Source organism: Petaurus breviceps, unplaced genomic scaffold (genome assembly GCF_028583685.1).
Source record: "Petaurus breviceps papuanus isolate PSGF00001 unplaced genomic scaffold, PetGlider_PUasm1.0 90895, whole genome shotgun sequence".
Lineage (NCBI taxonomy): Eukaryota > Metazoa > Chordata > Mammalia > Diprotodontia > Petauridae > Petaurus > Petaurus breviceps.
The window spans coordinates 6,035,793-6,048,635 of record NW_027187372.1 but is presented as its reverse complement, the minus strand read 5'-3'; the positions used below and the strand labels follow the sequence as shown (position 1 = coordinate 6,048,635).

The 12,843-nt window shown below is 39.0% G+C and overlaps 1 protein-coding gene across 1 annotated transcript in view; it reads right to left on the bottom strand.

Moving 5' to 3' along the window:
- HMCN1 (hemicentin 1) overlaps positions 1–6,707 on the bottom strand; it is a 514,591-nt gene extending 507,884 nt beyond the window's left edge. Inside the window, exon 1 of the mRNA XM_069074427.1 lies at positions 6,303–6,707. Coding sequence (XP_068930528.1) covers positions 6,303–6,594 — 292 coding nt within the window. The 5' untranslated portion in view covers positions 6,595–6,707. The remainder of the gene's footprint in view (positions 1–6,302) is intronic.
- Positions 6,708–12,843: the final 6,136 nt, after the last annotated feature.

The window sequence follows — 12,843 nt, the reverse complement described above, 5'->3', positions numbered from 1 at the left end:
GAAGAATATCTTGCAAAGTTCTAATTAAAATTCCTGATTATATAATATTTTCTTTTCAAATAGGATGACTAATTAACAATTCTCTCAGGTATGCTGATATTGTAGCCACTCAGAAAACTGTTCTTTCAGTGACTTTATTAGCATATAAATATGTATAAATATGTAAATCAATGAAAGATTTTTAAAACATAAATCAAGCCTTGCCATACCATTCACAATTAAGAAACTTAGCGTTTAAGCATCTTGTCATAATATACACACACAAACACACACACACACACACACACAAATTAGTCTTCCTAGCATATCTATAATATTCACCATGCTATCCCAGTGACTTAACCTTCAATATGTTCTGAAGGTAGACAAAAGAACATTTGGGCTACAAAGTAGCTTAAGGATAATTTAGTTTTACTCTTTCCTTCTCCAGAAGAAACAGGGCAAGGCCCAGAGACATTAAATGACTTTCCAAAGTTAAACCGCTAGATAATGTCAGAAGACTGCTCTAAACACAGATCTCAACTCCAAATTCAACATTCTTTCCACTGTTCCACTTTTCTGTTTTGTATAACATTAGTTGGTTCACTTGATCAGATTTATCAGCCACATTTAATTTGTTGAAGTCCAAGAACCCAGATGACCCTGGATAAGTAATTTAATCTTTCAGTGCCTAGTTTCCCCATCTGTAAAATGATGGGGTTGCTTTTTAGAGCTGCCATGAGAATGGAAAGCCAGTGCCATGGTACAGAATTTCATGAAGACTTGGACAGGGAAGACCATTACTTTTGAGATCACAATTTCAAATACTATTAAGGCTAATATAGAAGATAAAGAAGGTATTTCTGCCAATTAACAAAGAATTATTTTTGCCAGCCAGTATCCAGAAGATGGACAGTCTCTGTCTGACTACAATATTCAGAAGGAGTCTACCCTTCATCTTATGCTAAGGCTTCAGAAGTGATAACAAGAAAAGAAAGAAGTATTACAAAATTCTCTAAAAGAACAACCATAAGAGAAAATTGGTGAATCTTGTACTAAAATACTATGAAGTAAATGCAAATGGCAAAATTAACCACCTTTGGCAAGAATGCTGTTCCGATAAAAATAGTGGTGTGGTGCTGGAGTCTTTATGGTCAACCAATTCTGACAAACAATAGTAGTAAGTGTTGTCTAACCTACTGCTTCAAAAAGCCAAAAGACAAGTAAATGGGTGAGTTACTTTTTATCTCAACTAAAATAAATATGTAATATGATGGAGTTGAAATCAAAGGCTTCTAAGGTCCCTTCTAGAACTCAATCTATGATTCTATGAACATACTGACCACATAGATACTTTTAACGATGAAGATAGTAGTAACATGAAACTGTGCTTCATGCCATTTGAATGGCACAATAGCTTATCCACTTCTCCCCAAAATGGTAGGCTGCAGGGAGGAGAGAGTTTTATGTGTGGGTTACTTCTCCAGACCGGCAAATCAACCAAGACAAAATGTTTTACTTCTGTCTCTCCTACCTTCTTCTATATCTCCCTTATAGGGGTAATGTAAATGTGAAATAGGTCATCAGCTGGAACCTAGCATTACAAGTAGACACTGTAGAAGCAATGTGAATTGGGGAAGGTAGATATTAGGTAATTCTCTTAGCAAGTTCAAGGGGATTGTGTCAATATCATCATTGGTTTGGTCAACATCAAACAGATGTTGTGACTTTCCCCTTTTCCCCTTGCATATCCTTCTGACACTGCCTCATTTCCCAGGGAAGCCCCAGGGTGGACATATTTCTTGCACTGAATGGCATATTTGCACCTCACTCCCTTCTCCCTCTTCTACAATATCTCTGTGTTTCACTTTATTCTCTCACTAAACTCCAAAGACTAGCAAAACAGCATCCACCTACGTGAAAAAGTTTTTTTTTACATGGTACCCAAAATCTCATCTATAATCACACTTCAGCAAATAGGAGGGAGAATTGATGTGAAGATGTTTTGACAAGTTAAATGAATTGTACAATATATTTTCTATTCTCCCTAACATGATTTTTCATTGGTGTTCTGATTAAGGACAACAAATGCCTGTCTGTCACAGGGACATTTGTGGGCAGCTGTGAAATGCAGCAATGCAACTCATTGTAACTATAAATAAACAGTGAAGACATTAATATTGATGACAAAATGGACAGCAGAAAAAATGTTTCATTTATTCATTGGTTTGTTCAATAAGAATTTAAGCCTCTACAACTGCTAAAGCCCAGAGCTGGATGCTAGGGATAAAAAAAATTTATAAAAAAAACAGTCTCAGGGACCTTTCTATTCTAATGGAGAGAGAACACATTTATATAGGTAGGCCGATACAAGTTAATTTGAGAAGGAAGAGAATGCAAAAAAGATCTGGAAAGATTTAGGAGTTGACCTCTGATCTGAGACTGGAAAGAAAATAAGGTGAGCAAAGACCAGTTCTAGGTCTGGGGCCAGGGGGCTGAAAATGGAATGCTGAATCCTGGGAAACAGCAAAGGAAGGGGGAGGAACAAGCATTTCTTAAGTCCTTACTATGTGCTACATACTGTGCTAAGTGTTTATCTCATTTGATCAGTAAGAAAGCAGTTTCACTAAAATGGAGAATGTCTGAAAAAGAGTGATATAAAGTAAGTCAGAAAGAGTAGATTGCTAAGGATTTTAAATGTCAAGTTAAGAAATTTGAATTTTTTCCTAGGAGCAATGGGGAGTTACTCAATATCCTTGAGTAATAGAGAGACATGGTCTGACTTGTACTTTAGGAACATTATTTTGGCAGCTCTATGGAGGGTGGATTGAGAGGGAAGAGACTAGAAATAGAATGGTCAATTAATAGACTATTGGGATAACTTAGAAAAGAGATGATGACAGCCAGAACAAGAGTGGTAGACTTTTAAGTGGAGCAAAAGGGACAGATATGAGAAATACTGTGCAGTTAGAGATTACAAGACTTGGCAAGTGACTCAGTACATATTGAAAGATGGTGGTGAGGGAGAGGAAAGAGTCAAAGGTGACAGAGATTGTGAACTTGTGTGAAGAGAAGGATGGAGAAATTTGGAAAGGAGGTGGGTTTGGGGGGAAAACAATTCCCATTTTGGACATCCTGAATTTGAAGTACTAAAAGGACATCCAGACAGAGATGTCTATCAGGGAACTGGTTTTATGAGATCTAGCAATATAAAGACTTTGGAATCATGTGTATGGAGGTAATAAATGAGCTGATGTAAGCTAATGAGAGAGATGTAAGCTAGTGAGAGTTTTATTTCTTCTCCTTCCCCTTTACTTCAGAATATTTCTTATATAGCCTTAGTTCAGGAGGATCTGCTCTTATTTTATTCTTTTTAAAAAATGACAGAAACTATAGACAATTGAGCTCTCATAAGAGAGACCACTTAGACAAAATCAGTTTGAATTAATCATTTCACTAATATTAACTTAATTGTAGTCAGAGAACCTAGGCTCAAAAATCCCAGCTCTTCTATGTATTTTCCCATGTGACTTTTATACAGCCTCTCTGGGTCTCAGTTTCCTCATCTGTAAAATGAAGAAAGTTCTCTCTAAAGCCCAAGACTTCAAATCTATGATGTTATAATCCTAAAGTCTAATTATTCCATGTGTTTTTCACTTATTAGTTCTACATTTCTTAGAATAGATTTTTCCTTTGGGTATTTGTTGATCTCCTATTTGCTAAAATTTAAGAACATTGTATTAGTTTAACCAATAATTAACCTTTGGTAACAACTGGAGGATACTCATCACAAAGCTTCTGTTCCAGATATTTTAAAGATTATTTCAAATGATCAGGACAGATCAACTTCCACATATGGTTGTCTTTGTATGTTGAATTCAACAAAGTTAAAAGTCAAAACGTTTGAATAGTCTTTTTTAAATTATTTATAGGAACTGGTTATTCTCAAAGAAAAATAAAGTTCTTCTTTGTCAAAGGGATACTAAAAATAACAAAATCTTTGCACCTTGTCAAGTGAAACATTTCAGATTTAGGATCATGACATCTAATAGATCAGGGTACTCTAATGCACGAGAGAGATCGTACTTACAAAGAATGAAACTGAGGTGGTAGAGGGAGCAGGTAGGTAATGCAATAGAGAGAGTACTTGACCTGGAGTCAGGAAGACTCATCTTCCTGAATTTAAATCTGGCCTCAGATACTTACTAACCGTGTGACCCTGGGCACATCACTTAACCCGAATTGCCTCAGTTTCCTCATCTGTAAAATAAGCTGAAGAAGGAAATGACAAACCATTCCAGTATCTTTCCCAAAAAAACTCCAAATGGAATAATGAAGAGTTGGACATGACTGAACAACAATAAAGATAATCTGATTAAGAAATTGAATTGAGGGTGAATGTCACAATGATTTAGACATTATAGAAAAAAGATGACTAGATTTGAATTCAAAAGGTTTGAGTTCAAATTCTGGTGCTACCTACAAATATATACCTGGGGCAAGTCATTAACTCTCTGGGCCCCACTTTCTTTTTTGTATGCTTTTTGGAGGGGGGAAGGCAGGGCAATTGGGGTTAAGTGACTTGCCCAAGGTCACATGGATAGTAAGTGTTGAGTGTCTGAGGTTGAATTTGAACTCAGGTCCCCCTGACTCTAGGGAGGTGCTCTATTCACTGTGCCACTTAGCCACCCTGGGGCCCCACTTTCTTTATGTGTAAAATAAGAGGGCTGGGCTAGATAACCTCAATGGTCTTTGCAGATCTGAATCTATATCATTTCTGTAAATGCAGAAACCACTAAACTATATTATGGGATCACAGATTTAGAGCTAAAAGGGACCATAGAGACCAACAATTCTGACCCTTTCATTTCACAGATGAGGAAACTGAGGCACATAGAAGCCAAGTCACTTGTTCAGTGGCATACAGCTAATAATGATCTGAGGAAAAATCTGAACTTAGGCATTCCTGACTACAAGTTCAATGCCCTCTCCACTATGTTATACTAATCCTCATAGCAAGTTAGATGAGGCAAATTAGTGTTTTTTGTATAACAATGAAAACAAAAATTTCATAAAAGTCTCGTTCCACATTATAAATCCCTTCTTGTACACTGTATTAAAGCTGACAACTCATTGAAAATAACTAAGAAGTCAGCTACTTTTAAACAAATCACATCAATTTATACTCATTTATAAAAGAAACAAGTACAAAATTTAGATTTCTAAGGTCCTGTGTGTAAGATTCCTGAGTGTAAGATTCTATCAGTAACAGAGAGGGGGGGAAAAAAGTAAAGCAAGAAAAATGTGGGACGGCAAGAAAGAAAGATTCTAAAGAGCCAATATTTTATTTCTTAAAATTAGTGGTAATGTGTATTAATGAAACTCAGGTAGACAAGGCTCAAAAGGAAAAGCTGCCTTAAGCATGGATAATAAGAGCTCCCAGGAGCCTCACAGAGAGGTGCCACTTCTTAAGAGAGAAACTGAAAAGTAAAGAGAATCATATTACAATGAAGCCGATGAAATTCGTGGCCAGAGGGCAAACATAAATATATTTTTGTTCAAGCACTCTTAAAGTACAGACATACCATATTAAACACACACCTCTACAAGAATGATAAAAAGATACAGGCATTTTGTCTATCCCCATAAGCAGAGATAATTAATGGTAAATGAATACAAATGTGAATAGATTCAGCTTAAGGCAACAAAAATTTATTTATTAAACTCCTACTGTGTGTGTGGCACTGGCCTAGAGGATGAGGAAAATACAGACTTAAATTTACTTCATCTATTTCCTGTTCACTAATTGCACATGCCAATATTAATTGAAAGTTTTTCTTGTTTCACACACCAGCTTTTCTCTCTCTCCTAAGAGGGGCTGTCCTTTATAGGAGAGAGTCCATGCCCTCAACCTGGTCGCTGGCTAACAGCAAAGCAACTGGATGTCTTTGTCAGCAACTGACTACATAATTAAACATAGAAATCTAAAAAATGTATCTAAAAGCCATTAACCTTGAAACACAATTGCCTTAAAGTACCTGAGGCAAGTTCATGTTTCCAGAGTTGAGGAGGGCATGATACAGGTATACAGGTTCCTTCCCCCAACCCCATCCCCCATAGCTAGTGCCCAGAAGACGAGTAAGAGACAATCTTAAACTAGAGAACAATTGTCTGTTTTGCACTTACTCAGAAGCCCCTTTAAAATATTGCTGGAACATCTCGCACGTTTGAAACCCTTACAAGGAAGACTGGTCCTGGGAGTATAATAAATAGCAGAAAAATCACTTATGGTTTGGTTTGGTTTTGTTTTTTCTTTTCCTTACCTGGATCATGGAAAGGCACCAAAGCAAAGTTGAAGAGTGGTCTCTTGGGTCTCTTCAAAGACGTCTCCAAGATTTTGGAGGCCCCTTCAATAACTTGAACTAAATCATCGTACATGGAGCCGGTGACATCGAAAACAAAAGCCAAGGTGGATGCCCCCTCCGGGATCTCCTCAGCGCCACCAGGCTCCTTCCCTGGGCTGCTATCCTGAGCTAGGGAAGAAGAAAGTAGAGCCAACAAGAGAACGGAGCGGACTCCCACTCCCCAGCCGGGGATGATTTCCCAGGAAATCATTTTTTTTTTTTCCGAGTGCCTAAGGGATGTGCTTAGTCCTCCTCAATAACCAACAGAAAGCTTCCTCTCAGGGTAATTCATTAGATCTTTTAAATCTCTTTGAACCAGGGTGGGGGGGTGGGGGGGTGGGGGGGCGGAGAGGCGGGGGGGGGGGGTAATAGTTTGGAGCTGAGGCTCAAATTGGTGTAAGCCCGAAAGCCTCAATCCCTGGTGGGGCTTGGCAAGGGTAAAGATGCTGCAGTTTTTGTTTGAAGGTAGTTCCTGACTCTCTCCCGCTAAGTCTTTGGCAGCGCCTCAAGGAGTGAGGGGGGAGAGCCCCATCTATGCCCCCTGCATGCTGCTGTGAGCTGCTCGCTCCTGAAGCCTTTGGCGGGAGTCCCGAGTCCGCTCTGCTGCTGCCGCTGCCGCTGCCGCTGCCGCTGCTGCTGCAGCTTCTGAGGTTCTGAGAGGCTTTGGCCAGAGGCTGAGGCTCCCAACTTTCCACTGCTGCACTTCAGAATCAAGGAGGGGGATCATGGCTCAGCCTCTACTTCTGATTGGTCAACTGTATTCCTCTCCCTCCCCCCCCCTTCCTCCTTGGCTTTGGAGGCCCCTCTTTTAGGCTGACTTCTTTAAACTGATTTTAGGGTCAGTTCAGTACCAGAGGAGCCCTCACTCTTCTGGGGAGCTCCCTCTAAAACGCAGCGTGCCTAACCTGCAAAAATACCAGCGTAAACAATGGCTTCTAAGAATGTGTGGCAAAAACCCAAATCCGAGGGACATAACACAAAGGAAAGTTTCTCTGATGTGCACAAAACTGTCTCAAACACCTATTTCACAACTCTCTCCAGGAGCCAAGGAACGCAGGCAGTACAGCCTCCTAGGACCGTCCCCAAGCTCCCAGTGCCACCCGACCCAACCAGGAGGGGGAGCTGACGAGACTCCCCACTTCAGGAAAGGTCCCAGCTGGGCAGCTGCCACACTTCTGTTCTTTGATCTTTGAGCTCCACGAAGGCTACAAGGCTGTGTGGTAAAGCGATGAGAGAAAGGCCTGAATAAAAAGAAAGACTGTTGGAGGAAAGGGGGAAGGCAGCAAGGGCTGGGATGAAGAGCAGCAAGAACAGGATACGTTTGCTGATTGTAGTCAAAAGGGAGTGAGAGGGTGGAAGCTGAAAACTTGAGGGCAGAGGGCCAGAGGAAGAGAGCTAAGCATGATGAGAGGATAAAGAAATGTGGCAGAACCCTGAAGTTCAAGGAAAGCAATGGAGGATGACTTTGGAAAGCTCAACTACCATGATTTCTATTTTCTGAGAACATTCAAGCCTTTCAGGGGAAAAGAACTGGGGAGAATATTTACTGTAAAGCTTAACTGGGACATCCCTCATTTTAAATCTCCCACTCTCCCCGTATAGAACAGCCCTTTTTAAAGTCGCAGCCAAAGGTCGAGAAAATGGTATTCCCTGTAAACCCCCCCCCCCCATCATTCTCTTGCCAATAACTTTAAGGAAACTTAGTCCCTTGGAAAACATTACAAAGTTTCTCTGTTATTATTACACACATTATATTATTACTAACAGAGGTAAGAGGGTGGGCAAAGCTGAGGGAAAAGCTTAGGATTTCTGTTGCTTAAATTTTTTTCCCCCTGAGGTAGGAGTATGTAGTGCTCCAAAGTGAATTTAAGAACAGGAATCTCTACTACTGTACAGAGAGGGCACTGGACCATATGTTTGGAAAGAACTTTTTTTTAAAGCCTTTGATTTTATGCTAAATATCTTTTCTCCAAGGTCAGCCATTCTGCTTTTGTGGTATTTCTACTGTATGTCACTCAGTGGAACTACAAAAGGCATGAAATGCTGGGGAATGGGAAGGTATATATGTGTGTGGGGATCTGGGGAGCAGGACAGAGTGAAGATAGACATGGAAAAAAAAAACAGTGATAATCTAATTTCTTCCAGAGTAGCATCTAGAGTTTTTTTTTTTAAGTTACTAACTCCTTTGTTTACCTGGGTAGGGGTTATTCTAGAATTTTCAAGAAGCCAGGTGTCATGATGCTAAGAACTAAGGGGCGGGGTGGGGGGGTGTGGGTGTGGGAGGGGGAGAGAGACAGAGAGAGAGAGTGAGTTGTATGTAAGACAGACCACTGAAGGGGCATATGTCTGAAGCAAGCATTCTTGTATGATTTCATCACCCTACTCGAATGATTATTAGTGTGTCACCAATCTCAGGATTACTTTTATGGTTGCCAAAGTAGCAGTAATTTGTTTAGAACAGGAGGAAAAATAGATGGAGTGCCTATCAGTCCTGAGAGTTTACTCCCTACCTATCTTCCCTGGTCTTCCTGAATTGATTGCTAAATTGTGTGATTGAGGGCACCCAAAAGGCCCACTTCTACTTAGAAGAATATCTAAAGCCATATCCCTGATGGTCAAAAAAATTCTGCTGTAAGAGTTTCTTAACTTCAAACCTTTTGCAAATCTAGACCTAAGGCAGAGTTCTTAACACAGTAGACCCTTAACAAATGTATATAGCTGTTAAATGCTGAAACACCCTGTGAGAGGCTGTTCCCATAAATGGAAACCAATCGTTTACATTTAAGCATATATGAGTTTCAGATTCTTTCTTGAGAGCAGATTTTGATAGAAAGAACATCGGGACAATTGGTATTTAAACTAAGGGAATTGTCCTCATACAAGTCTGAAAACAAACTCTAATTCACATTCTTCCTATCTTGTTGTCACCTATATCCTCACCTCTTTTTTTTTTTTTTGCTTTTTGGAGGGCAATTGGGGTTAAGTAACTTGCCCAAGGTCACACAGCTAGTTTGTGTGTGTGTGTGTGTGTGTGTGTGTGTGTGTTAAGTTTCTGAGGTCGAATCATAGAAATAGTAATGTTGTTGTTAGTAGTCAGGATATCTAGGCCCTGGCCATCTCAAGTAGGAATTGACTATATGAAAAAAAAAATTTAAGTATTACCTAAACACATACTAAGAATTATCTTTCAAACTGGAAGAAAGAGCTAAGAACAAAATATATTGTTCTACTGAATCTTCCCTCTCAAAAAACACTCATCATTGCCAGATCCAGTGACGCCCTTTTCAGTCTTCATCCAACTTGACTTTTCTGCTGTTCTTGATACTGTTGATCAGTCCCTTCCTTTCCTTATTCTTCCTTCCCTTCCTCCCCCCTTCCTCTACCTTCTTGCATACCATTTCTTTCCTTGGTTTTAGAGGCTCCACATACCTGAATTTACTACTACTTCTCTGACAATTCCTTCTATTTCCTTTGCTGGCTCTTCATTTCTTCCCAGTCCCCTAATGTACAGGTCTGCAGAGTTAGTGATTAGCTCTCTTTTCTTCCGTCTCTCTACACTTTCTCTTAACAATCTCTTTCACCTTCATGGCATCAACTGGATCTCCGAAGAGGGGTCAGGACTGTGGATTACTCCCAAATCTATATCTACAGTACTTACTCCTCTTCAGAGATCGAGATTCATATATGTAAAAGCCAACAAGTAGTCCTGAAGGCATGTCCCAGTGGCATGCAAACTCTACATGTTTTCTTCTTGGTAAACCTACTCCTGATTTCACAATTTCTGTCTGTGGCACCACCATTGACTCAGTCTCCTATTGTTCATAACACTGAGATTGCTTTTGGCACTTTCTTTCCCCTCAAACTTTGTATTCCATCCATTGTCATATCCTGTCAATTTCTCAACATCTCACACATCCAGCTCCTCCCCCTTTATCCCCCGCTGCAACCTACTTTGAGGCCTCCTTGCCAACTAGCTGGACTATAACATTAGCCTTCTAACAGGCCTTCCTATCTACCTCCATTCTCTCCCCCAGTCAGTCATTCGATCAGCAAATTAAATGTTCTTATGACATTATGTCACTGTTTGTCTCAAAAATCTGCAGAGACTGTTCATTAACTTCTAAGTAAAGTTCAGGCTACTCTTCCTCGCACTTGAGGCCCTTCACTATCTTATACCACCTTTTTCAGCCTAATTTCCTATCACTCTCTGCTATACTATGCTCCAGCTAAACTTTCCCAATTTCTGGTCCCAGAACACACACTGCACCATGCATTTAATTTCATTCAATGTCTGGAATATCCAGACATATCTCCGCATTTATTAAATTTCTATTTGCACTTAAAAGTTGAAAGCAAAAGTAGAATACAAATGTAGCCCCCTCTATGAAGCCCTCTTAGATCACCCTGTCAATAACGAATTTCTACTTCAGGCCTTACTAAATACCTTGTCATTACCTCTATAATGTACTTACATAATATTGTAAGCTGCAGAAAGGCAGGAACCTACATCTCCTTTTCTCAGAATCCAGTACAGGGTGTCATAGCTATTTAATAAATGTTTTAATCAATTGAATGAATAAATGATTGAATGAAAAAAAGGGAGAGCATGGATTTAGCTGACCTAGAGCTGACTTTCAGTAGCTACCTCCCTATGATCTCTCTTATTCTAAAGGATCCTCTATCTTTCTCTGACATTATATAGTATAATATTAAGTAATAGCTAGGTGTTACAATGGACTGAAAATTGGACCTGGGGTCAAGGAAGACTTGAGTTCAAATCCAGTTTCTCTTACTAGTTGCATCACTCTGGGCACTTACCCCGCCAGCTGCCTCAGTTTCCTGAAGTGTAAAATGAAGATATTAATAGCACCTACCTCCTGAAGTTATGGTAAGGATAAAATATGATAATTATAAAGTGCTTTGCAAACTCTGAGGCACTATATAAATGCTAGCTATTATTAATATGTAACATATCAATATTATTAGTGATTCACTATCACCAAATCTACTCTCTAAATACTCTCTTAAATAGACTAGATCCTTAAGTATATATAATGTTAAAATATACCATCAGTCAGAGTAGACATGGAATCTTTATTACAGTGTTCTACTCTGAAGCTCTATGGCCTATCTAGGGAAAATTGAGACATCTAATAGATAAACATTCTATAATGATGTTACCATGTTAGTTCTATAATAACCTCCCCAACTCAGTAAAATGTTTTCTTAATGCAATTATATTGATAGGGAGCATAGAATTTAAAATGGGAAGAGATTTTAGAGATCTTCTGGCCAAAAATCTTCATCTTAGAGATGAAGAAACTTGGACTTATGGAAATTAAAAGATTTGCCCAATGTCATATAGAATAAGATGTCTAGGCCTTAAATCCAGGTTCTTTTATTCTTTCAACTATACCAGAATGCCAAAGATGGCAATAGACAGTGAATGCCCGGAGGGTAGGGATTCAGTTGTTTTTCATCTCCAGCCTAGACTAGTGACTTTAACAAATCTGGGGTTGAGAGAGAGATCCATACCTCTGAGGAAACTCCCTTTATCCATGAAAATCAGCAACTTATGTGCAATTTAAAATCTTAAAAGAATTTTCTGGGACAGTGAAAGTTAATTGATTTATTCATACTCACAAAGTTGGTAGGTGAATGTGATAAGACTTGAACCCAGATCTCCTGACTCCAAGGCTGATGGGCTATGAAATATACCATGCTACCTTTCTTCCCTACATATGTTAAGAAATTAATAAACACTTATTAAATTAATATGATTTGAATGGAATTTGAAGGATGAGGAGGACAATAATTTAAAGAAAGAAAGCAGGTTTTGAGACAAGATGTTGCCTTATGGCAAATCATTGATTTCAAGGCACAATGTAACACCCTTGCACTTCAGATTCTAATTTTCTCCCAGAGACAGTGATTAGTCACAAACTTAGACTTAAGTTAATTTTATGTCTCTTGTAACACACATTCCTACAGGGAAATTTGCTGCTTTTAATTGCATTAAAAATAGTGTATTCATGAACCAACTATAGTAGAGACATTTGGCACAGTTAAGAAACTGAAAAACAGACGAAAATCAAGTTAGAATATTATTTTTCTTGCTTTGTATCCTTTATAAAGAGGCAATAAAAGGACACAAAACCATCATGATGTTGTGACTGGAAAATTAATCATGTCAAAATATTCCCCTATACTAATCAAGTTATAAGTCTGGAATGGACTTATAAAAAACAGATGTTTACATTCTTGTTCTCCTTTGGTACTAATGTCAAGAGAGGAGAGCACAGAGTGACTGTGTCATGGCAAACTTTGGGGAATGTAACACTTTGTGTTATTTTTCAAATGAAGCCACAAAACTTGTGGTCAGCAAGTAGGAAGGATGGAAAGGGTGAAAAAGAACATGAGACCTAGTCTCATGCTCCTTATATAGGCAAAATCCCCATCA